Source organism: Chiloscyllium plagiosum, unplaced genomic scaffold, assembly GCF_037043375.1.
Source record: "Chiloscyllium plagiosum isolate Xiang-an unplaced genomic scaffold, Cpla_swu_hap1 HiC_scaffold_36, whole genome shotgun sequence".
NCBI classification, from domain to species: Eukaryota; Metazoa; Chordata; class Chondrichthyes; order Orectolobiformes; family Hemiscylliidae; genus Chiloscyllium; species Chiloscyllium plagiosum.
The window spans coordinates 36,518,740-36,545,503 of record NW_028270174.1 but is presented as its reverse complement, the minus strand read 5'-3'; the positions used below and the strand labels follow the sequence as shown (position 1 = coordinate 36,545,503).

The 26,764-nt window shown below is 38.8% G+C and overlaps 1 protein-coding gene across 1 annotated transcript in view; it reads left to right on the top strand.

The window, feature by feature from the left end:
• The window catches only part of fat4 (FAT atypical cadherin 4), a 381,091-nt gene that overhangs the window by 10,406 nt on the left and 343,921 nt on the right, over positions 1-26,764 (top strand). Inside the window, exon 2 of the mRNA XM_043674087.2 lies at positions 1,863-4,751. Within this exon, the coding sequence (XP_043530022.2) occupies positions 1,863-4,751 (2,889 nt within the window). The remainder of the gene's footprint in view (positions 1-1,862; positions 4,752-26,764) is intronic.

Below are 26,764 nucleotides of genomic sequence, written 5' to 3'. Positions count from 1 at the left end.
GTTGCAGAGATGAAAGATGCTATCAAGGACTTCCTTGACAAATGTATATTTTTCTACATTACATGCTTTTAAAATCTCTTCTTTGATTTTTGATTGAAAAAGTAATTCTAATATTATACAAGCATTTAATAATTATTTTCATCTTTATATCTCAGAATTTTAGTACACAATTCTTAAACTGAGAATGACAGGCATCGCAACGCTGAGAGTGAAATATCTATCTGTCTAACATCCTGTCCATCCATCCTAAGTATGGAATGCTTACGGGAGAAAGTGAGGACTGCAGATGCTGGAGATCAAAGTCGAGAGTGCGACGCTGGAAAAGCACAGCAGGTCAGGCAGCATCCAAGGAGCAGGAGAATCGATGTTTTGCGCATAAGCCCTTCATCAGGAATCCTGATGAAGGATTTATGCCCAAAATGTTGATTCTCCTGCTCCTTGGATGCTGCCTGACCTGCTGTGCTTTTCCACCACTACATTCTTGACATGGAATGCTTATAGCAGAAAAGGAGGCCATTCATCCCATTACATCTGTGCTGATCCTCTGAAGGAGAAGTTCACCCAGTACCATACCCCTGTCCTTACCTCACAGCTCTGCAAATGCTTTCTTTTCAGCTATTGATTCAATTCCCCTTATACAACTTCATGTGACTCTACCTCCATTGCATATTCAAGCAGTGCATTCCAGAACTTAACTGCTGGTTAATTGAAAATGTTGTTCAGTATTTAAGTATCTCTATTTACAATACACTAAGATATGGCTCCAATTTCAGGATGATGACAGAGAAATAAATTGTTTTTCACTGTCTGTTGTGTTAACTCAATCCATTTTCAGCTGTATTGTAGTTTTGCCCCAGATGTTTAGACAAGAGGTTTTTTTTGCTTCAGTTCACTCTGCCTTAGCCTGCCTGCTGGTGCTGATACTAACACCCTTAACCGAACTTCTGTTATCGCCACAAAAGGCTATTTTAATGTGTACTGGATGGTCTTCAATCTTCCATCTCCAAGACTCAATGATTCTTATCCTAAATCTCTCCACATCTATTCAATGATCACCTTTGTACTTGTTGATGTGCTCTGACTCCTGGTCCATCAACACTGAGGTACAAGCTTGTTCCCTGCTTATCTCTGGCAAAATGCACTATAGTTGACAAAATCCAGTTTTAAATGCCAGTAATGATTAAACACTGATAAAGATTGCTTTTATGTCATATTTCATATAATTAGTGGGATGGATTTGTCCTTTGCCTTATAGTAATAGGATAACGTAAAATAAATTGATTTAGTTTAACAATGCGTGCCTGGGCTGGAAACTGCTCATTGAACATTTGCAGGCAGAACCATGGGGTGTGGGAAGGCAGGGTTATAGGCTGGAGCAGAAATATACCTACAGGCTTCAGAAATCTGGCACTGCCCTCCTTGACTATTTTGGTACTGTGGGTGAGAGGTGATGGCCTAGTGGGTATGTCACGAAACTGATAATCTAAAGGTTAAAGCTAAAGCTGTGAAGGGTATGCTTTCAAAGTCCTATCATTGCACCTGGTAGAATTTGTACTCAATTAATGAAGGGGAAGATGTAGAATTGAAAGCTAGTATTGGAATAGTGACTGAGAGCTTCCATTGATTGTTGTTACTTGTCACAAAGCCACCTTGTCACTTATGTCCTTTATGAAAGGAAATCTGCTTGCTGAAATGACCCAGCAAGCCACTCAGTTTAAGGATATCTAAAAATAGCCAACTAGATGATGACCATGCCAGCAATATCCAAAAGTTGAAAGATTCAAGGAAGAAAAAAGTCAGAATAAATATTTGTGATTTTAATCATTTTTTAAAATAAAATTCTGTGTGATTTTTGGTTGCAGGCAATTGCCACTGATGGTGGAAATCTACGGTCCCAGAATCCAGCCATTGTCACCATCACAGTCATTGACACCCAAGACAATCCACCATCATTCAGCCACAGCAGCTACAGTTTTGTAATATTTGAAAATATTGCAATTGGTTCTCTTGTTGGCACTGTATCTGCATCTACACTTGATCTTAATACCAACATCACTTACCTTATCACTTCAGGAGACCAGAAGGGGATGTTTACCATTGGTAAATCAACAGGTCAAATTAACACTGCCAACACCATAGACAGGGAAGAGCAAGCATTTTATCAGTTAAAAGTTGTTGCAAGTGGTGGCACTGTGACTGGAGAGACTTTAGTGAATATCACCGTCAAGGATCTGAATGATAATTCTCCACGTTTCCCTCATGCAGTTGAAAATATTAATGCAGTTGAAAACTGGAATTCGGGACATGTTATTTTCCAGGCTGAAGTAGAAGATCCTGATGAAGGCATTAATGGCATGGTTTCATATTCATTGCGGCAGAATCCTAAAGAACTCTTCCACATTGATGAGAAAACTGGAATAGTAACGTTAAATGGACCACTTGACATCAACGCAGGCTCATATCAAGTGGAGGCAATAGCAACTGACATGGGTGTCCCTCAGCGTTTGTCTAGCTTGATTTTGACTGTCTATGTGCACGATGTGAATGATAATGCACCTGTATTTGATCAGCTTTCATACGAGGTCACAATTTCAGAGGCAGAACCTGTAAACTCTAGGTTTTTCAAAGTCCAGGCTTCTGACAAAGATTCTGGAGTGAATGGAGAGATCACTTATGACATTACACAAGGAAACAGAGAAAAGAAGTTTGGTATTTTTCCTGATGGACAATTGTATATCAAAGCAGAATTGGATCGTGAATCTCAAAGCCATTACGTCCTGATGGTTGTTGCTGCAGACAGAGCAGTGGAGCCTCTGAGTGCAACAGTGAATGTGACAATAATACTAGAAGATGTAAATGATAATAGACCTTTATTCAACAGCACAAATTATGTCTTCCATTTTGAAGAGGAGCAGAGAGCTGGCTCAATGGTTGGTTTTGTCAATGCTGTAGACAATGATTTTGGATTTAATGGTGAAGTGAAATATACTCTTGAAACAGCCCAACTTGATTTTGAGCTGAATGCAGTCACTGGGGAAATTACAAGTATACACAAATTTGACAGAGAGGCTTTAATGAGGCAAAGAGGAGCTGCAGTCTTCACCTTTACAGTAATTGCATCAGACCAAGGATTACCAAAACCTCTCCAGGACCATGCCGCTGTTCAGATATACATCAAAGATGTGAATGATAATGTACCCAGATTCACCAAAGACATATATCAGGCCACGATATCAGAATCAGCAGGAAATTTAACACAAGTACTTCGTGTCAGTGCTTCAGATGTTGATGAGGGAAGTAATGCTTTGGTCAATTTCTACATCATTGAAGGGAATGAAGAAGAGCAGTTTACAATTCAAAGTACCACAGGACAGGTGACATTGGTAGGAAAGCTGGACCATGAAGCTACAGCTTCCTACTCTCTGACGCTCCTCGCGGTGGACTTGGGCACCATACCCTTGAGCTCCACATGTGCTTTAATTATCACGGTGCTCGATGAAAATGACAACACTCCTTCATTTCCTAAGTCTGTGATGTACATTGATGCATTAGAAAATATGAGAGTTGGAGAGCTCGTAGAATCTGCAACTGCTACTGATTCAGATTCAGGGGACAATGCCGAGATCCATTATACCATTACAGGAAGTAACAATCATGGAACATTTAGCATTAGTCATAATACCGGTAGTATTTTCCTTGCAAAGAAAATGGACTTTGAAACCCAATCTGTCTACCATTTGAACATAACAGCAAAAGATAATGGAAGGCCACCAAGATCCTCAACAATGTCAGTCGTGATCCAAGTTCGAGATTTTAATGATAATCCACCTAGGTTTCCACCTGGTGATATTTTTAAGTCTATTGTGGAAAACATTCCTATTGGTACATCTGTACTGACAGTAACTGCCCAAGACCCTGATGCTGATATTAATGGAAAGTTACAATATTGTATAGCCCAGCAAATACCGAGAGGAAACCATTTTGTAATCAGTGCTTCTGATGGGACATTGCGGACCAATGCAGAGATTGACCGTGAATTTTCCAATCTATTTGAACTGACCATTAAAGCCATTGATCAGGCAGTTCCACTAGATTTCAGGCGTTTTGCTTTAAAGAATATCACCATCTTGGTGACAGATCAGAATGATAATGCCCCCATATTTGTATCACAAAATGCTCTAGTTGCTGATAGTGCTCTTGTAATGGGTTCAATTCTCACAACTATCATGGCTATAGATCCGGATGAAGGACCAAATGGAGAGGTTGAGTATGAACTAGTTAATGGAGATAGTGACACATTCATGATGGATCGATATAATGGAGATATTAGAATAATAGCGCCATTGCTTCCTTCCAGACTCACATACCATCTTGTTGTGTCAGCTTCAGACTTTGGACCAGAGAAAAGAACAACCAGCACTGAGCTGACTGTTATTCTTCAGGGTGTAGATGGACCTGTCTTCACTCAGCCCAAATACATCACCATTTTACGTGAAGGAGAACCTGTGGGCACCAGTGTGATCTCTTTAGAGGCAGCAAACCCAAGAGATTCTTCAGCATTACTGGAGTATTACATTGTTTCAGTTCGCTGTGGGGGCAAATCTGTGGGACGGCTTTTCACAATAGGACACCGAAGTGGTGTCATTCAAACTGCTGCTGTGTTGGATCGAGAGCGAGGTCCCAATCTGTACCTTGTGGATGTTTACGCTGTTGAAAAGTCTTCCAGCTTTCCCAGAACACAAAAAGCAGAGGTACGTGGATTTTATTTAAATTATAACTTGCAGGCATAATGGCTCATTCTGTGTGGAATGTCTATTATTCGGTTTGGCTGCCTTAAAGATTAAATGAGTTTGTTGAATTGTGAAATAAGTGCACTAATAGTTACCATTTTAAAGCACTATAACAGAAGCACTTTGTTTCTTCAACAGCATGTATTTTTGTAAGTTTGCCTTTTAACATTGGGAGGAGCACACTGACTATTACTGTGTGAGAGAGTGTTACAACAAAGGTTTATAGTAATAAAATACTATAATTAACTATTCTTTTTTGATACCCACGCTCCTTATTGAACAAAGTTTTCGTAAACCTGATTTGTCTTCCAAGTCCTGAAAAATTATGAAACTGTCCAGTTCAAAGTTATCATTTTATAATACTGAATACTTACAACTAAGTGATACATATAAATAGTCTAACTGCATGATAGAAAATTTTGTTAATCAGTAAACATTCTATTTCACTCAAGCCAGTTTCTGTCTTCTTTACTGGTGCAAATACTTTAGCAGAGGAGGGTTCTCAATGTTGTTTTGCATGTGGTCCTCTGTTTCTCTAAACTGGAAACAGTGATACAAATAACTGGTAACTAGGAATGCCACGGTTTGACATGATGTAGAATATGAGTGTAATTTTATATTATGTGTCAAATAAACTTTATAATCTACAAATGGCAAAGCCACAAGTGAGTCATGAGTGTCTCACTCTACACTGTATAAGATAAATTAATCTTACTATCCACTGCTGTATGAAAAATGAAAGAGCCGTTAATTCATTTACATTCCACAGGTTGATTTCAGGTCCGTTAAACACTGAATGAGGTAAATGAACTAGCTTTATGACTTCAAATGGCAAGTTTATGGTTTCAATGAGAGAACAAAGTGACATCAAAACTGACATCAATGTGAAGTTAGAAATGGATGTACATGTATAAAATGTTTGCGAACTTTTATACAAGTGATGCAGTGTCAAGAAACAGATGTATGATGATAGAGATCATGCACTGGGATAGGAGCATTCCTGCCAGACTTTGACAGGAAAATGCCTGAAGCTTCCATCACAGCTTGTGAATTTAGTTTTGTACTTGTTAGACATGGTGTACTACTTGTGAATGGCTTTATAATATTTAACAGCAAATTAAGCACCTGAGTCCTGATTCTCTGAGTTGAATATGCATTTAGTTGACAGTTTGACTGCTACTCTTTCCTGTGTGGTTCCACATCAGAGCAGGAATTTAAAAAAACAATAGTAAAATATCATGGTAAGGAATTTTAATGATGTATTCCTGCATTCTATGTACACAGTAGTGACTTCAAAAGCGTGTCGAGGAAATGTTTACAAAAACTTTCTGTTGTGCAATATAAACTGTGAAAAGTGATTATGTTTACCAAAAGTTGTCTTATGCCATGTCTTGTAACAGTGTTATTGTACTACCACAAAGTTAGATCTTGCTTCTTCCTGAGATATGATTTCAGTCATAAAACTGCATCTCCTTGACTGTACCTATTCGGTTGAGAATAGTGGTAATCATGTAGAATAAGGATACTGTAAAAATGGTGGGTGGCTACCACATTGTGAATTTGAGTTTGTGAGTAATGCTAGAAAAGATATGTCATATGACCCAGTAAGTATAAGGGCAGTAGGAGCATAGTTAAGAGGGAAACCAGGAGGGCAAAAAGGAGATATGAGATAGCTTGAGCAAATAGGGTTAAGGAAAAACCAAAGAGAATCTACAAGTACTTTAAGGGCTAAAGGATAACTGGGAAAGAATGGGACCCCTTAAAGATGATTAAGGCCATCTATGTGTGGAATCATCAGAGATAGGTGAGATACTAAACGAGTATTTTGCATCAGTGGAGAAGGATATGGAAGCTAGAAAACTTGGCTAAATAAATAGTGATATCTCAAAAAGTGTTCGTATCCAAGTGGACAAAGTGCTGGACATCTTAAAACACACAAACATGGATAAATCTTCAGGACCTGGTCAAGTGGATTTTAGAACTCTGTTGGAAGCTAGAGAAGTGATTGCTGGCCCCTTACATAGGTATTTATGTCATCAATAGCTTTAGGTGAGGTGCTGGAAAACTGTAAGGTCGCTCATGTGATGTCGTTGTTTAAGAAATGTGGTAAGGAAAAGCCAGTATAGACTGGTGAGCCTGACATCAGTGATGGGTAATTTGTTGGAGAGGATTCTGAGGGACAGGATTAACATGCATTTGGAAAGGCAAGGACTGATTAAGGAGAGTCAACATGGCTTTGTGTGTGGGAAATCATGTCTCGCTAACTTGACTGAGTTTTTGAAGAAGTGACAAAGATTGATAAAGACAGAGCAGTGAATGTTGTCTGTGTGGACTTCAGCAAAGCATTCAACAATGATATGAACGATAGACCCGTTAGCAAGGTTAGATCACATGGAATACAGGGAGAGCTAACCATTTGGATGCAAAATTAGCTTGAAAGTAGGAGACAGAGGATGGTGGAGGAGGGTTGTTTTTCAGACTGGAGGCCTCTGACCAGCAGTGTGCTTCAAGACTTGGTGTTAGGTCCATTGCTTTTTGTCATTTAAATAAGTTATTTGGTTGTGAATAAAGGAGAAAAAGTAAGCTTACAGATGACACCAAAATTAATGGTGTAGTGGACAGTGAAAAAGGTTATCTCAGAGAACAACTGGACCATGATCAGATGGGCCGATGGACCAAGGAGTGGCAGATGAGTTTAATTTAAATGAATGCGAGGTATTGCATCTTGGAAAGGCAAATTGAATACAGTTAATGGTACGGTTTGAGGAGTGTTGCCGAACAAAGAGACCTAGGGGTTCAGGTGTATAATTCCTTGAAATTGAAGTCGCAGTTAGACATGGTGGTAACGATGATGATGGGTACACTTGCCTTTATTGGTCATTGTACTGAGTATTGGAGTTGGGATGTCATGTTGAGGCTGTACAAGGCATTAGTAATGCCACTTTTGGAATGCTCCATTCAGTTCTGGTCTCCCTGCTGTAGAAAAGATGTTGATAAACTTGAAATGGTTCAGAAAAGATTTGCAAGGATGTTGCCAGGGTTGGAATGTTTGAGCTATAGGGAGAGACTGAATAAGCTGGGGCTGTTTCCCCTAGAACGTTGGAGGTTGACGGGTGACCTTATAGAGGTTTATAAAATCATGATGGGCATGGATAGGGTGAGTAGCTAGAGGGCACAGGTTTAAGGTGAGAGGGGAACGATTTCAAAGAGACCTGAGGGGCAATTCCTGATTTACTTGGGAGCATTATAATGGAACATTAAAAAGACATAACAAGAATAATTGACATTAATTTCTACTAGGTCTTTCTTCCCCAGTCATTTGTCATAACTTTGGCAAAGGATTCAAGGCAACTCAGAGAAATAATGTAAGTGGCTTCTGGTGGAACACATTTCAATATTCATATACTCGTATCCTCTTGAAATCTTTTGTATTTCAAATCACTTAGAAGGAAATCAGTTGAGAAAAGTTTTGAAACTGTACACTACAAGAGGCTCGTATTTTGTGTTTTAAGAGGTAAATTACCTAAGAGATTTTGGTTGTTCGAACTTTTCATTTTTATAACATACTGCTAGCCCACATGTGGCACTAATCCTAAATGTGCTTTTAACTTGCATTCAAATGGTGGGTAAATGGGAAGTAATTCACCTGAGAATTTCTAAGGATCAGGGAAAAGGTACAACAGGGATAGTACAAAAATACAGGTTTTCATGTTGATGGCGAGCAGCTGACAACTCGCAGCAACAGGAGGCTGCCATTTGTTTTTTTCAAAAAGACATTCACTTCCATTAAAGTGGAAAGTTACAGCACAGAGGAATAAAATGAGTCTTTACTTTTCTGTTGAGTGATACTCTCATGACACTTGTCCATTCTTAAGAAACCTCTTGAGGAGCATTGCTTAGATAGAGACCCACAGTCTTCCTGCAATTCAGTTACATTCAATCCATTTCCCAAAATCCTTCCTTAAGCAAGAAATAGGAGGACCCACCAATCCTACTGCTAAAAAGCTAATTCTCTCCTTGTAGTTTGAAAAGGAAACCAGACTGTAGCTTGTAGTACAAATTTTTGAGTTTCCTTAGCTTGTGGATATCAAGAGGATAGTTTCCTAACAGACTGCCATTGACTGAGAGACCATGTGCTAGCTGTCAGTGGCACAACAGTGTAAGCTTGTCTTTGGAAACTCCGAGTTAAATTGGTGAGAACTGTAAGGCTGATTTCGCTCCTCATATGTTATTTGAAAGTGCATCTTAAGTTAGCTTTAGCAAAGAACCTTATAGTTAGAGACAAATTATTGTAAGAGTTTTTGGTAAGTTCTGAAAATTCTTTCTGTATACCAACATTAAATTGCTTGATGTGTATCTTCAAAACAAATTATGATGACGTGGTAGAAGCTGTAATTTAGAGCTCCTACCAGGTCGTCTACAAATAAATCCAGTTTCATCAGCTTCTTAGTTGTAAGAGAGTATTTTATGTTGAAATACAACTGCATCCCCTGGATTAGAAACTGTTGGGAGTGTATACCCAACGATATTTATTTGCTTTTTAGTAGATTAATGTAAAGTAGTATGGTTAGTCAGTGCTTCAATACATGCTCCAATGCGAACAGTGAAAAATAAACTAATATTGCTATTCACAATAAGTAGTGGCCATATTCATAAAAACAAAATCATCCTGAAAATCTATTTGCTTTGAAGGCTGCTTAGTTCAATAATGCAATGGGATGGCAGCAAGAGGAGGTATTCATTGCTTACATTTCAACAGTTGAGAAACTTGAGTGAAGGCTAAATGTTGGATACCACCAACAAAGAAAATAGTAGAGATGATAAAATAAATAAGAAGCATTTAGAATTAAAACCAGAAAATGCTGGAAATATTGTGCAATCTGGCAACATCCACAGAGAAAGAAGCACTGTTCGTAGATTAGATTAGATTCCCTATAGTGTGGAAACAGGCCCTTCGGCCCAACAAGTCCACACTAACCCTCCAAAAAGTAACCCACCCAGACCTATTTCCCTCTGACTAATGCACCTAACACTATGGGCAATTTAGCATCACCACTTCAACTGACTTCCACATCTTTGGACTGTGGGAGGAAACTGGAGCCCCCGGAGGAAACCCACGCAGACACAGTGAGAATGTACAAACTCCAGACAGTCGCCCAAAGCAGGAATCGAACCTGGGTCCCTGGAGCTGTGAGGCAAAGGTGCTGACCGCTGAGAAAGAAGCACTGTTCATGTTTCAAATTGATGACTGTAGTATTGTGGTTTAATTGATTAGTGTTAAGTTTCAACATAGAACAATAGGAGATTATAACTGTTAAGGAGTTCTAATGCTTTCAGGTACCAGTACTTAATGAGCCAGCACTTAAACTTTTGCCATGGATCTGGATGCACTTCTTGTGTAGTTTCTGGTGAAATGGATAGAACGAGTTCCCTTCAAAGAGGGGATCGGGGAACTCTGGTTGAGGGTGGGAGGAGAAGAGCGAAATAGTCTGTCTGCTTCTCAGACTTAAAGATGGTGAGAAGGAGCAGTTGCTTGTCTCCTCAAGAAATTTTGTTCAATTCTGTACCCTTTAGGCCAGAGCCTAAAAGAGGCCTGAGGTTAAAAAAAACTTGTACCTCATTTCTGTCCTGGTTTCCCGCATCATGCAATTTGGACACAGACCTTTCGACATTTGGTACATGGGCTACTCACAGAAGCACATTACCTCCAGCCTTGCCAATGGCCACCACCCATGCAATTTGAGATACCCTGGAAATCATTACGTCACCACTCTTCCATTGAAGTGTATCTTCAAACATTTGGCCAATTAGAGTAAATGAGGATGCTGTGATTCCTAGATTCAACATAGAGAATGCTGGGTAGTTTCGATTATGCTGGATAATTTGTAAAAAGATTACGAGAAGCAATAATTGCACTAAGAATTTTCCAGTTTGTCAGCTGCTTCTGTTTATTTGGTCAAACTTTCTTCTGAGCAGCTGTTAGACATTAAGATTTATCTGACTTAGTATGTACACCAGTCATCAAAAAATTCCAAAAAACAATCAATATTTCAATGCTTTGGTGTTTGCTGTGCATACTGAAGTTGGGATAAAGTAATAAATCCAGAAAGGGTGCTAGTGGTCAGATTTTTATTTTCCCTGCTAACAATCTCACCCAATGGTCCAGGCTGGAATACCTGCTTATGTGAGCAGTAGATTAGATTAGATTAGATTAGATTACTTTACAGTGTGGAAACAGGCCCTTCGGCCCAACAAGTCCACACCGACCCGCCGAAGCGTAACCCACCCATACCCCTACATTTACCCCTTACCTAACACTACAGGCAATTTAGCAGGGCCAATTCACCTGACCTGCACATCTTTGGACTGTGGGAGGAAACCGGAGCACCCGGAGGAAACCCACGCAGACACGGGGAGAACGTGCAAACTCCACACAGTCAGTCGCCTGAGGCGGGAATTGAACCCGGGTCTCTGGCGCTGCGAGGCAGCAGTGCTAACCACTGTGCCACCGTGCCGCCCACAGTATATAGGCTATGACTGTGAAACGGTATGGAGTGAAAGAGCCAGCTGCCCCACACGTTATGGACACACAGAAGATGAATGGTGAATTTGGTTATGCAGAGGAAGACAGCCAACATGTATTTCTGTCCTCCCAAAAACAGGCAGCACTCTAAGTTGTAGGTGGAATAAAACATACTTTAAAAGGAAGTATGCAATAATGACAATACATTTCCCTTCCTTTTTTACAGGAAGTATGTTGGGCTATGACCCTGAATTTATTTTACTTATACTTTTACTATACTTACTGGCTACATGGAAGTTGAGGTGGAGATTTACGCTGTTCACCAGCAGAGGGAGTTACATGCAAGTTTCTGTGTGTAAAATAATTTAAATAATTTGGTCTGGTTTAATAAATGTGAGTAACTGTGAGTTTTTCCTTTCATCAGCCTCTGCATCCACCTTATTCTCCCCCACCCCACACAAATACACGCAAACACACACAAAACACGCTGTACAAGCTAACCAAGAACCTGCTGAACAGTAACATAGCTCTTTGACAATATGCTTCATTCCTACTTAGGTGCCATCTGTGTCAACATGCTAGAAGGAAAAATCAGTAAAATTTGTGAATGATACAAGTTTACTTTAAGCCTTACTTATCTTGTACATTTCAAAATGGAGGGACAGTATGACCAGTAATTTCATTGCCAAGTAATGCTGGTCTTTAACTAATTTTTCCCTCTGGCACCATGCTAGGGCAGCAGACAGAAGGAACTCTGACACAGTCTTCCATGTGGTACAAGACAGGAAATTCTCATTCCTAGACTTACCCTTCACAAAATTGTGCTGACTACAGAGAGTTGTTATTGGCACTATCACCATACTCCTTTTCACTCAAGCCTGATATCCGATGCAAAGGAATCAAAATCAGTTCACAGGTGATCAAATTGTTTGTCACCAGATTGCTTTTCTCAAAACCTCAAGGTACTATATTCTGTTAAAGCAATGTTCACACTTGAAAGTGTTTGCACTACAATTTGTGTAAAATTCCCAACAACTGCCCTAGCATAAAGCTTCCATAACTTCAAAACATCTTCCTCAACAATTAATACCTCACACTTTATCTCTCCCATCTTTGGGTGACTTATACTCACACATAGAATCTTCTACTCCTTGCCCTCACCTGAATTACTCCAAAATAATTATTTCCTTTGAAATATATTGGAAACTTGACCTATTACTGATGGACATGTTGGTAAGTAGATGAACAGAAGGAAAACTCTGCTGCTCGGATTTCTCTTTCAGAGATGAGTGAAAACATACGTTGTTTTGATGAGAAACACACTGGATATCTCTTCCTAGTTATATATTTATATCACTGGCTATTTGGTGATGCCTTCAGAAGCATTTTCATGTCTGTTGAGAGTTTGCAGCCTGGAGAATTAGGCTATCATCTGAGCTCCCTCGCTGTGTACTTCTACCTATGGAGAAGTTAAGGTAGATGGAGTCAATGGCTGTATGAAAGAGGTAGCACACACACTCTGGTTAAGGTTGCACCAAGCCAGTGACAGCTTGGAAAGAAACTCGGAAAGACAAATATGAGACTGTTGTCTACTTTAATGTCCACAGAGAGAAGAGATGTCATTGGAGTGAGTTGTTGTAATGAAGTTGGTGGAGATGATGCAACTATGCAATGCACAGTCTTCCTTACAAGACTAGTATGGCACTTACAGTACCTAGCATCTGGTGGTCTATCTACAATCAGGTTGCCTGATTTCCAGAGCAGTCGCATATTCAGGCAGAAAAGTACAGATGCATGTCAGGCTTTTAGAAGATAATTGGAAGCGATTTCAAAAGCGCGATGACAATATAATCAAACCGAAGTCATTACATTTTTGGGTGTAGAGTGACTTTGGTGACTGGTTATGTTGATGTTTATCAGAAAGCCAACTTCACCCACAGTCAATTGGCGACTAATGGTATTGTCCTGGAAGTCTGGCAAGTACATTCATTTCTTTAGACATTCAAAGAGACAGCTGCTCAGGGTGTTGCAAATTCCGTTCCCCCCTCCTTCCTCTTCTGTCTGGGTGGGTAGGGTATAGATCATTTGTCATCAGTCAATCTGAAGATTTACTGTTAGATTTACGTTCTCTCAGATGGAGTGTAATATGTCTAAAAACTCCAATACCTTCAAAGCCAGTCATGAGTCTGGGGTCAACTTACAATTCCTAAGTTCTCGTAGGTTAATGGGTTCTCCAGATTTTTGTAAAGGATGTCCAGCTAAATAGGTTTTCAGGGAATTCAGTTTTCATTTGAAACTGCAATGCTGCATGCTAAGTTTTGCACACTGTTCCTTTAAACACTGTAATTCAAATCTGAAACCATGCTAACAGACTGAAAGTCACTTTGGATCCATTTGAAAATTGTGGACTCGTTTGGACCTCTGGCTGGAATCTTGGTAATACAGTCACATTACTTTTGGAATATCTGACAACTTCAAAATGTGAAAGGGATTTATTTGCTGCACACTGGGGTCCTGCACTGTAGTGAAAATTAAAATTAGCAAAATTGGAATATTTAATGGATAGTAACCACAAAGTAATTCGCGAGTATGTTTTTATAGTTGCATGAATAGTTTTTTAGGTGAGTCTGACATTATGATTTCGATGTTGTCTCTGGATTACAAAATTGTTGTTTAAACTTGACTAACGTACTGTAAGACTACAATTTAAAGTAAGAATAAAATAGTGAGTTGCGAAGTATGAAAACAAGATAATTTTTGAATTTTAAAGCAGCTTTTTGTTTTAATTTTTATAACATTTCTGAAAAGTAACATGTACATGCTGGCATAGTGATATATATGCAGAGCAATTATGAAAGATTTATGTTCAACATGTGCTTGTGGCCATCAGCACAAATGAGGCTATTATTAACACTGTAATTACAATAATGAAAGAATCAAGGAGAGTAGAGCACAATGATTTAAAGATTGACTGACTATAAGCAGACATGTGATAATGGCTAAAGCCGAGACACACATTTTAGCCTTTAAACGTTTTCAAATTTATTGCAGACACTTGGGTCTTGAGAGTTTGATTTAAAGTAAGGTTAATCCATATGTTGTAGCCAGATGTACCTAAATAACTGTGTTAATTTTCAACCAAAACAGAGTCTTCCCATTTTCAGGCAAACAACTTCCCAATTGTTAAAGTGGTTGTACTTGCTATTTTATTGTAATAGGTGCAATCAAAGATGAAAAATGTTACCTGGTTAACTCCTGGTTGTAGAGTAATGCAGGAGATGCAGCAATCCATTTAACTTGATGCGTACCTCTGGCAGGAAACTAGTTAGCTGAGTTTATTTCTCACTCAGCAGAATCAGCAAGGCACCACAACAACTTGACAAACAAATCTCACTGAAGTGTCACCAGTTCATTTCTTGCCTGAAATGGGTCTGAAGTGTATTTACCAACAAGTGAAGATTGGATGCGCCTTAGCTATGTGCCATCTTCCACTAGTTAGAATAGCGAGGGTAGGCGAGGGTCGTAAGTGAAGGAACAGGATAAGTCTAGGGTGAGGGAGACTAAAGTTTTTGTTGTGGGCTTGGGAAGAGCAGGGCTCCATGAAGGACAGTCTTGTGTTGCCACGAAAATCTTCCCTGTGTGAGTTACTAGCAGCAAAAATGTCTTATCAGTTGAAGTGATAAGAATCCAATCAGTATTTACGCATGAAGTTCCCACCTGAGTTAATCAGACAGGCTGTTCTGCCACTAAAACCACCTCATTATAATCTGACATTGATGGGAATGGAGTGGAAAATGGAACCGCTCCAAATTTAACTTCATGCTACTCATTTCCCATTGAGTAGGGATAGTAAAGCCCCTGCCGAAATAATTTACAGATTGTACAGCAAAATCAAGGCAAACATTATTTTACTGATATTCCCACTGTTTGGCTTTCTGAGAATGTGGTTATTTCAGGGCAGAATGCAAGGAAGTGCAGTCGACTTGGCGTTGAAGTGTTGGCTTGGGTTCCAGCTTAACAGAGTTGTGTACACCAAACATTGGAGGCTGCTGTGGCCAGACTGAAAGGACACAGATGGTTAAAGCTGATAAAATTAATCAAAATACTATTGTTATCTTAGTTCAGCCTTTTGCATACACTACATCTCCTCCTCTCTCAGTCTTAGTCACCTCAGTAACATAAACAGGGACACAATAAAGAAGAAATTGCAAGAGTTTCCTTTGATAATTGTGATAGTTTTAATGGCTTTGTTGAGAAATTGTTTGACTGGAAATAACCCACATCCCAGGTGGAAGAAAAAGCTTCTTTAGTGATCTAAACCAAGTCTCCCCTTCACTTTCTTTGACTTCTACATGCAAAAATAGATTAATATTCAGATATAATATCACATTACTGTAGGTTAATGAAATTAATGAAGCATTGGCATCCTTTTGGATTATGCAAACTGGCTTCTAAAACAGTCAAGTGTCAGAACGGAAGAATACAAATGTCAAAGGTACTGATAAAGGTAAGATCTCACTTATTGGGCATTTGTATTCACCACAGCCCTCTCCCAAGAATTGAAAGCGATTCCAGAAATGCTGAGAGGCAATAGTCTACACAGAAACCACTGCTCACAATGGTGTTCTTCCTGTTATCATTCAAAACACTGTAAGAAAGAAAGTTCTTCATTGTGCTGCAGCACATATGTATGTAAATTTCCCTGGAAAAAGTGTCTCATGGCCAAATGACAATGAGTAGCAATGCAGCTTAACATTTACATGTGGGGCCTAATGTTAAATAAAGTAATATCAAATATCTATAAAGCAATCATTATTCAATAGGGAGTACGTGTCAGTCAGTGATAGAGTAGCTTCTTGATTTGGGGCACAGGAGCTGGGTACATCACTGTTTTGTAGCAATTGGCCAGAAAGTAAAACATGAAACAATGTTGTCCCATGCTTTTCAGAAGCTCTTTCAATAGCCAAAAATCTCTGAAGGTGGGAAAAATCTGTTTATGTTGTAATATTTTAACCTGTGTTTTAAGAGCAAGAAATAAAATGGGATAAAAATTTAGGTTACCTATGGCTTTAACAAGGTTGCCAAGTCCAAATATTAAGTTCCACAGACATCTAGAGACAGAACAGGTGATGGTAATTTTTCTAGATTTTTGACAGTTTAATTAAAGGGATTTTTGTTTGATTTCTCAACTTTGATCTCCTTTCTGACATGTTGTTTAAGAGCAGTACTAATAGAAGAGGTGAAGTAAATGTGGTAACTGATTGTTGACACTAAATTTGAGCTTTAAAATCAGGTTTCTACTTAATTTCTTTGATAACAACATGGTTGAGATTGTGATCTTGTATTGAGGGTAATCTTGGCAGAAGGTGAAGATTGTACCTTGCCACACACCATCCAGAAGGAAAAACAAGTTGAACTTGTGAATGACACACATACACCCAACCCTCAGATTCTGATGAAAGAGAGATGAGGGATTTTTTCAGAAGGTTGTGAGTCTTTGGGATTCCCTTCTTCAAAAGACAGAGGATGTAGGATCTTTAAATATTATTAAATCAGAGATACGGGTAGATAGATTCGTGACTACCGGGTGATGAAAGATTTTCAGAGATATACAGAAATGTAAAGTTGAGGTTAAAATCACCTCAGCCATGATCTTGAAAGGACAGAGTATCTGACTCCTGCTGTTTGTTTTTGTGTTTGTATGTAATTCACTGGACCTCCATTTTGGAGTGTAAAGAATAACTAGTATGTTCATCTCCAAGTACTCCTTTTTTTTTCTTTCACTAGCTTTATCCTCTAGGTACAGGGACACGGTCTTCACATGTGTCATAGCACTCCCCCAACTTGTTGATGTGTTGTCTTCATTTAGTGCCTTTAATGAAAATAGGGACGTTGCTTTTGTAGAGTTACTTTATGCTTTTCATTACTTTAACCGAATAAAGGTAGCACATATGCTGAGGAATGTTATAAAAGGTCATGAAAAGACTGTGACTGAGAGTTAGAGTTCTACATACTAAGTGTGGGAGTGGGTGTCTTCAAGGACTGATTCCATGAACAGTTTCTCCGAGACTCATGAGCCTCAATATTGAAGTCCTGACTCACAGAAGCTGTAGACTTGTTGCTGAGAAGAAATGTGTTTTTCTTTCAAATTTTGGAGGTGAGGGGAGAGAGGTTTTGGGATGTCTGAGGCAAGGGCAAGAGGATGGCTTTCACCAGCCAACTCTATGTTCTCCATCTCTACCTTTGATTGGCCCCAAATTGGGGCAAATGGAAGCCTCCGGCAGGACAAACCTGATAGGCCCAGTTGGAAATCCAGCCACTTTACTCACCAACTGGAAAGGCAATAATTGTTGATGAGTCAAGAATGTTTCCCCTGAATTTCCTTACCCGGCAATCCACAGCTGAGGTGGAGAAAAGAAGATGTCTATCTCTGCAGACTCATGTCTTTGCCATTTTCAACACCTTCCTAGCCACCTCCAATAAGTGAATAATCATGCCAGCTTTCACAAACAAGACAAGAATAGCTTAGATTGTTTGAAACTATTTGGAAAAAGAATGTTGCACATCATTTTCCGTTTATTTTCTAACTTGACTAAAATCCTTTTAGGATAGCTAATGAAACAAAACTTACTGCTGTTTCTACTGTTTGTTTTTGTTCCACAGCAGTTCACAGTACATTAATCTTTCTGGTTGGCCTATACATTTGTTTTAGGTTTCTTCATCCTTCTTAGTTTCCTCCACTGTTGCCTCCTGCCGCCACACTTCCTTCTTCAGGGTGGGACTTTTTGTGCCACGTACTTCATCATGGCCACCATCAATGCCATTTCATGATTCTGTTAGTTTTTCCTTCCTCTGCCCCAAGGTAAATCACTTCATGAGTATAAAAGCATTCTATTTAACTGCTTAGGTGACAACTCCCAAAAGTAGCAGAAATAAGGGATGTAGGAATCTTTAACTGGATTTCAGGCCTGAGGGTATGAAGCTAAAGCTGTACTTGCTCAACTGGATGAGATTGTATTTCTCACATACAGTTGAAATGTAGGTAATTCAGTAGTCTGGGTTTCAGTGGAGGAAAGTTGACAGTGAAGTAAAATTCTCAATTAACCCGTGAGCTGCTCACATTTTGTAAAGTAATCATATCCCCTTAAACCTGCTGCTAAAAGTTCTGTTGTGAGATCTTCTGAACTCCACTAAGACTTCACATTTCTGTGCTCAGTAGAAGCTCAGTAATCGTCTTCACAAATTCATTGTTTTGTTGTGTATCCATTTACATTAGATCTCAAGTTGCAGTTCAGTTGAAAATAAATCATAGTTTTTTTTCTTGTGTTTCATGGGTGTTGCCTCTATTATTACTTACCTTTGAGATTTCTGTAATATGTATGTTTTTTGATTATATATCATTCACAACCTGTAAACAGTGTACTCATTGAAAAGAGAATAATGCCCTGCTAGTTCGCTATTGCCAAGAAATGCATATACATTTATACAAGACCCAGTGAATGTTGGAAAAAATAAACATACAGAGCAACATTTTCATAAACTGAAATGCATTAGTATCACTAAAGAAGTGACAGATTGATTTCTCTTTTTGACCGTTCTGAAGATGTGCTCATATCTGTCACTCAGAACTTTAAGGTAAGAAGAGATAGTTAATCACTAGTCATACAAAAAAAAGAGACTAATGTTACATTTTCTATTAAGATTGAATGGGGAACTGACTAAGATATGTATTCCCATATCTTTTGATTACTAGATTTTAATTTGCCTTCCACTGCAGAGGTACCATTTCAGCTTTAATAAAATTACAGCTTGAGCTAGGATTTGACAAAAATCCAAACAACGGTAGAGCTAGCCAGTAAGTGTCTAAGTTATCATCCAGGGAACAGGAGAATCGACGTTTCGGGCATAAGCCCTTCTCATTCCTGAACATCGATTCTCCTGTTCCCTGGATGCTGCCTGACCTGCTGCGCTTTTCCAGCAACACATTTTCAGCTCTGATCTCCAGCATCTGCAGTCCTCACTTTCTCCTCTAAGTTATCATCACCTCCCTTACAGAAGGCAATCTCACTCACCTTTTTCATTGAGAGTTTACCCATCCCACCAGCTCTTTTAAGCATCATATGCTAAACAATTAGGAAATGGAGCCAGTTTCTGTACAGAGAATCATATATCAAGGAATGAAGTTTTGTGTAATGCAGAGTATGGAGAAATTTGTGGAGTTCTGTGTTCTCTGAGCTTCCCTAATGAAAGATAAATATCTCAGTTTTGACTTATGAATGTGTACCAGGAATAATGGCAATGGTGGCCTTCATGGTTTTCAATGCTACATTTTTTAATTGGATTGTTTCAGTTGAATCTGATCTGACTGGTCTTCTCACACACTTTCTTCATTATATCTCACACAGATAGCCCAACCTGTCCAATCCTCCACAAATGATGATAATAAATACTATTTTTTTAAACTTGGAAAGCTCATCTCTGAATGAGGTGCAATGAGGGATGTTTGGCTGTGTAATCTCTCAAGTTGTCAGAACTGTGCAACTATCCACTTGTTCTCCAAAGAAAACAAGCCATTATTATGTGCAACAACAGGAGGGAGTTAGCAGCACTGATCAACAGGAATATGATGAGGCTGAACTAAAAGTATAATAAGTCCAACACAGGAGGTAATGCCACAAAGGAAAAAAAAACGTTCAAGTGGAAAGTATAGAGAACAAATACTATGTAAAGATACACATAGTAGTGAAGGCAGTCAACTAAATATCCAGAATGAACGTGAAAACAGCATCAATCAAATCAAATAACAATCAGGACCAGTGAAGAATTTAATCATTAGATATTGAGAGGTTTTGACCAAATAGTTAGTGTTCATTGCTTCAGTATTTTAGCAGTTCGTGTCATAAATGTTGGTATTGCATTCACTCATCAGGCTTGAAGCATATTTTTAAAGTTTCTGCTCCTGTTTTCTATTCATTACCTAAATAAAAAGGTGTATACTGGCCATTCAACAAAGCCACTTTCTAAATTCTTTTCGGGAAGTTTATTTTTAAACCACAGGCAACTTCACTTGCTAATGTGTTTCTGACTGTCAAGCCTCATTAGCAATCTGCAAGTACACATATGGTTAGTGTACGTTATTACTGCTTAGTGCATATTTACTTCTCAGTTGGTCAACTGTCTATCAGCCATTGGTATGTGTAAACATTAAAATAAGAGACCTATGGGGAAAATCAGCCTAGAACTACTCATAATTTCTTTTACTGAACTGTTTCCCTTTGATTTCATTGTTGAGTTTAAATGTCCACTATGAGTTTTAGAATTTAATTGTTTGGGGTGAGATGGAAGTGACTAGCACAGAGATTTTGGAAAAGTGCATCCTCCTATGGAAAAAGGTTCACGTCGAACATGAAGTGATGTGGCAAAGGAGTCTTCTGTGAAATTCTAATATGAAGAGCTTTGGGCAGTTTCACCTTAGTTACTCCTCGGCACTTAGAACTGTTTGCATTCAGACCTGAACAGAGTTGAAGCATGCTCAAGAGATCACAAAGGCATATAGTGTTGGAAGTGAAAATGTTGTTGGTGGATGCTCTCTGGCTGTTTGATTTAAGATACATCATTGGAAAAGAGTACAAGGAATGCTGCTTCTCATCTGACCTATGTGTCTTTGATCTGGGTGTGCTTTTTCTTCCAGAAAACCTGGTCAAAACACCTCAGTTAAATCTAGGTAATAATGCTATTGGCCAGAACAAGGAAGGTTAAACCTCTAAGGTGTCGTTCTGAGCCATGTTTACGCATCACGTAATTATATGTTGGCTCAACAGTATACCTGTTCAGGTCAATATGCTTTTGAAGTACAATTTAAACTATTAAGGCTAAGCATTGTGCAATTGATCTTGCTTAACAACTAACCTGATTGTGTTCATTTTATTAAAAGGCAATATATAGGCCCAACCCAATGGAGAGCCAACATGCGAATGACAAAACTTAGGTGGAGTTTTTGACCGTTCCACCACCTGTCTGAATAATGCTTTTTGAGAAGAGGCTAAATTCCTCATTGTGGGGATAAATGAATAGAGAGATCGAGTTATTATTCAACTACTTTTTCTCACTGCAAGCCCCTATTCTGCAAGACATACACGGCTGGGCAGTTCTTTGAAAAGAAAAGGAGAAAGGCAGATGTTGTATTGTCACATGCAGGTGAGAAGGGGTGGAGTGGCTCCACTCTTTTCCCATTCCTCATTTGACCATAGCCACCTTTTTGAAAAGGATGTACTTGCAAGTCAGGGAGAGCTTAACTGTTCGTGTAATGTGATAGTAATAGACACAATCAGACTTTTTCAAGTTCTTTTTAATAGAAAAAAAGGGAAAGTCTTCTTGTACTTAACACAGTCTATTAAAGCAATTCACAAAAATACTAAAATTAAAGGGGCCAAACCCCGTGGACTGCTGTGTTTTGCATTGAGGAGGGTTAAAAATGTAGCCAAATTTAAAATAAGTCTGTTCTTCATGACCATATTATGTTTAGAGCCAGTATCCTGTTGTCCAAGTGATTATGGCTTGCTGTTTGCTTCCATCCAATTGGGAGCCCAGATAATTCCCCAATACTTTGCTAATGATGTAGGAGATTATTTCCATTCATAGGAGAAAGTGAGGACTGCAGGTGCTGGAGATCAGAGCTTAAAAATGTGTTGCTGGAAAAGTGCAGCAGGTCAGGCAGCATCAAAGGAGCAGGAGAATCGACGTTTCGGGCATAAGCCCTTCTTCAGGAAGAAGGGCTTATGCCCAAAACGTCGATTCTCCTGCTCTTTTGATGCTGCCTGACCTGCTGCGCTTTTCCAGCAACACATTTTTAAGCTCTATTTCTATTCATTGCCCTGCAAAGCAAACAGGTTATCTCCATTTCAATTGTGTTCATACAGTGATGCAAATACACAGCTATCTTTGATTGTGAGCCCAAGTCACTGGAATGTGGCTTTAGTCCATTTAAAAGTTGAGTTAGGGATATTGAGCCAGTAATTTGAAGCATTTTTTTTGTATGAAGCCTGAGCTTATAATAATATACCCGTTTTTTAAAAAAAAGACGAGATGCCTTTGAAAGGTAATGACGCTGGAATTAGTAACAGTGTGTGGTAGTAGTTATGTAACGTGGCTAAGCAAATGAATGCAAAAGCTACAGTAGGTATAAGTGTGATTGAAGGCTTCAGTGTAGTTTAATGTCAATGTGCAGTGACAAGTATAGTTCAGTCACATATTTTGTAGTTGGCAAAGGAGTAACTTGCATCTAACTTGTAAATTTTGGTTGCAAATTTCAAGCTTATGTTTCTGCCCTCTTCCAAAGCAGCTTCCTGTCTGCTGTTTTTTTATTTTTCCTTCCTTTTGAGTCAATTCTCCTTTGAGAAAATACGTTGCCTATGGATTTATACTCTTCTTAGTTCTAGCTATAAATCTTTGTTTATGCACGGCTGGGAAACCTTATTGTTCACTTCCTCCCCAGTTCCCCCCTCTATAAATCCACAAATCTTCAATCTTCAACAAAAAAAGCACAAATAAACTTGAAACAACTTGATATTAGTTGTGTTCAGTTTTAAAGTAAATAGAGAATGAGGAAAATCTGCTGAAGCAGGAGTAAGAGGAGATTACCCTTGGTGCCACGATTTGTAATGTATTACAAAATGCAGTGTGCATTACAAGTGAAAATGTAACCAAGGACTGATTGAGTTAATTACATTTGAGAAGTGTGCTGCTTCTGTGTATTTATGGATCATCACAAACCTTGGAATAAAATTTCACCTAAAATGGATCAAGACACAACTTTTTATGATGGGTATGCGAGAGGAAGGTAATATTTAAAGACAGTGGTTTGATTAGATTAGATTCGTTACAGTGTAGAAACAGGCCCTTCGGCCCAACACCGCCCCCCAAAGAGTAACCCACCCAAACCCATTCCCCTACCCTATATTTACCCCTGACTAATGCACCTAACACTGTGGGCAATTTAGCATGGCCAGTTCACCTGACCTGCACATCTTTGGATTGGATTGATGAGAAGAAGGTAGGAATGTGCAACACATGGGACAGAGTGTAACAGAAAACAAGTTTCTTTAAGAAATAAAAGTAAGTTGCCATCATAAGTTAAAATCCAATCCTATTCTTATTAATATCTTGGCACCACTTTAGCACTGATGCGACTAAATAAAAAGACTGACAATTATTAGCGAGTTTTGAGAAGATTTGTAGGTCAGGTTGAGATTCGCCAGAGGCTCAGTGAAAATGTCACCTAGTATGGTGACAAATTGTCTGAAAACAAACCTTCCAGCTCAGTGAACAAACTTACATCCGCTGACAAATATTATTATTGGCACTCAAGTTTATCAGCCAACGAAGAGCAGGTATATTTCCCAGCACCTGTACTTAATTTGAACAAAACTGAAACTGAGCTCTCCGAAAGCTGTTGCCCTTTTGCTTGGAACTGACCAAAAATAAACGTTCAGGCCATCAGTACTTTTCAACCCTGAAAAAGCGATGTACTTTGAGTGGTTCCAATGATCCTTGTGGAGAGAGCATCAAATAACACCAAAGCCTACCCACAGCAAGACTAATACAATTATGATTAATAAGCATTGTAAAAGCATAAATGTAAAATTACAGCTCAAGGTGCATCTAAAGTGAGATTTTATGATTTTATGGAAAGGGCGAAAACATGAGCTGTTGCTAGCTGGTCATTTGTCTTTAAAGGTGGACCACCTTTATCCATTGTTTAAGTGACAGGGTAGCCACGGAAATATTGTCGCCTGATTCATGACATCAGTAGATAAGATCTCTGACTCTGAATTCCTACATTGACAAATAAAGTTCATTCTGTCATGTGCTAAACACCTTTTGAAAAATAATATTGTCCTGTGTTTAGAAAAATGGTGAAGGCAGATGGATTTTTTTGCATGGTCTCAATGAAAACATCCTTTATAACTTTTATGGCTCAGTCTTCCCTCTTGGTGATAATGCAAAATATTTTTTTTTCCCCATTCCATGCTGCTAGCAGCAGTCTTGAAAAATGGCTGCCGCTTTGCCAGAAATCCCTTGCCATTCATTAGATGTTAATTTATAGTGGTAACTGGCAAAATTGCAACAGTGCTATTTGTCTGCTAAGGATTAATTCCCAAGCTGAACTGATTGTTCACATCTTCAGTGTTACGTCCAGCAGCAGTGAAAATGAGGAACTGCAATGTGAGACAGAGTTAAACAGTTTGCTATCTTTCATTCTTGAGAAATATATGGTCAAAATGCATTTATCTTCTCTTCAGGGAATTGAAATGAGAATGTGTCTAAAGATATTAACTGGACTTGGTAGACAGGTATATTATCTTTTTAAAGCAAAATACTGTATATTTTCAAATTGGTCACGAGTTTCAAAAAGAACAAAATAGTCTAAAGAGTAATGCATTTAAACATGTTGAGGCATGACAGCAATCATGAATTTGGAAGAAATTTGTTTTTGTCGAAAAACCTACTGGTGAATATGCATCATCTAAATAAAGAAGATTATTCAGAAATAATATCAAGGATCTCTATCGGAGAAGGAACTTGAACATTAAGCACCAGCATTAACCTAGTTTACAACTATTTTAAAAGTAGCATTTGGTGGTTGTAAAGGGAGCAGACTTGCTGATGTTGACAGTGAGGGATATCCCCATGGAGAATGTCAGTGATGTGGTGTTGGTATCAAGTTGGTTTCCTACCAAAACCTTTGTCTTTTTTTTTAATAACTCAGTTCATGCGGAGACTGTTGTGTTCTCTTTCAAAATAATGTAAAAGACACAGGTAAAAGATTTCCAGTGAAACAGAACACATGACACAGAGAACACTACTAAATCATTGCCTTAACCATTGGAAACCAAAATGGGATCCTTTCAGAGCCAAGCTAGTAAAACATTTTCATGGCATCATTAGTGACAGAAGCAGCTGCCACATCCTAAGTCAGTTGAGGTTAGTGACTTTACATGTTGCTGGCTATAATGTATATAAATTGTTCTCTCGTTGTTGACTTGAAATCATTTCTTCTTCCATACTTTTCTGCCCTGGATCCTCCTCAATTTTAACTTTTTTTATTCTGTTAACAGCAAGCAATGCTTTTGATTAATGAAAGCTCATACCTCTGGTAATATATAAGGTAGAAGCTTACAAGTGAAGAGATTTTCTTGGACCCATATGTAATAAATATGATTGTATAGTTGCTGCTTAAGATTTTGAGTTTTTTTTTAAAGTGTTAGCTGGAAACATCTCAATTTACCTCAGCAATGTGGAAAGTTCAGCATGCCCATGCCTGAGTAAAAGACAAATGAGGAGTTTATATAATTACTTTAGGTGATTGTCCAAGTGGATAGTTACTTATTGGAAGTTTTGCTATGGACTACCAAAGATTATGTGAATAGATCTCAGGTTAGTACACTAAGGGGGAAATTCATATGACAACACTTCAAATGTTAATTTCACATCAACTGTTCAGGAGCAGCCCACTGTGGACTGTTACCTTTGTACCCAACGCAATTTCTCATTGGTATAATTGAAGAAAGGTGCATGAACCATGACGGTTGTCGTCTGTGAAGATTGCTCCCAGAAAATTGATGTAGTCTGCATAGCACTGCATCAAGAAACACTATTTCTCAACCCCCACCTCAGTTTACATTTACACATGCTTTAATATTCCATATCACGAACCAACATAATCTCACAGTCTCAGTCTTGATTATATCCATTGTCCACAGCATCCAGAACTTGCTGGGGGAAGAAAAAAAATTACCTTTTTGTCAGAGAGTTTGTCCTGACCCTTCTTATAAATGGCCCGGCTGTAATCTTTAGGTTACTTCTCCACTTCTTGGTTTTCCTGTAGTCAAAATAGTTTGTCTCTGTCTGTTCATCAATTTTTTTTTAACATTTTGATAATCCTGATCCAACCGCCCCTTGATGTTCTGTACTCAAGAGAATAACCTAAAACTCACATTTATGGAAGTTATCCTTATAATTTAACTGTCTAATTTAACTCTTCAGTGTTGTCCAACTTTTACACATTCATATTTCAATTTTTCTCTCACTTGGGCAGTCCGGTGACAAAATTTCATGAAGATAAGATTTGTGACAACAGTAAAGATGAATTGCAGAAAAGAAAATTCCAAACAAAGTGAAAGCAATAATTAGCATGAGTAATTAATATAAATGGCCATTAAAAAGTGCCAAGCAGCATTACTAGCTGATAAGACTATTTCTCAGGGCGGACCGAGAGCCAGATGCTGCGTAGGGGTGGGCTGAGGGCCAGAAGGTGTGTGGGCTGTCGTCCCAGGGAGGCATAGGGACAGGCTGTCCTAGAGGTGGCCAGAAGGTTGTCAGGGCAGTCCACAGGTCAGATAGTGCATTGGGTGGCTGGGAGCCAGACGGTGCATGGGGGTGGGCTGAGAAT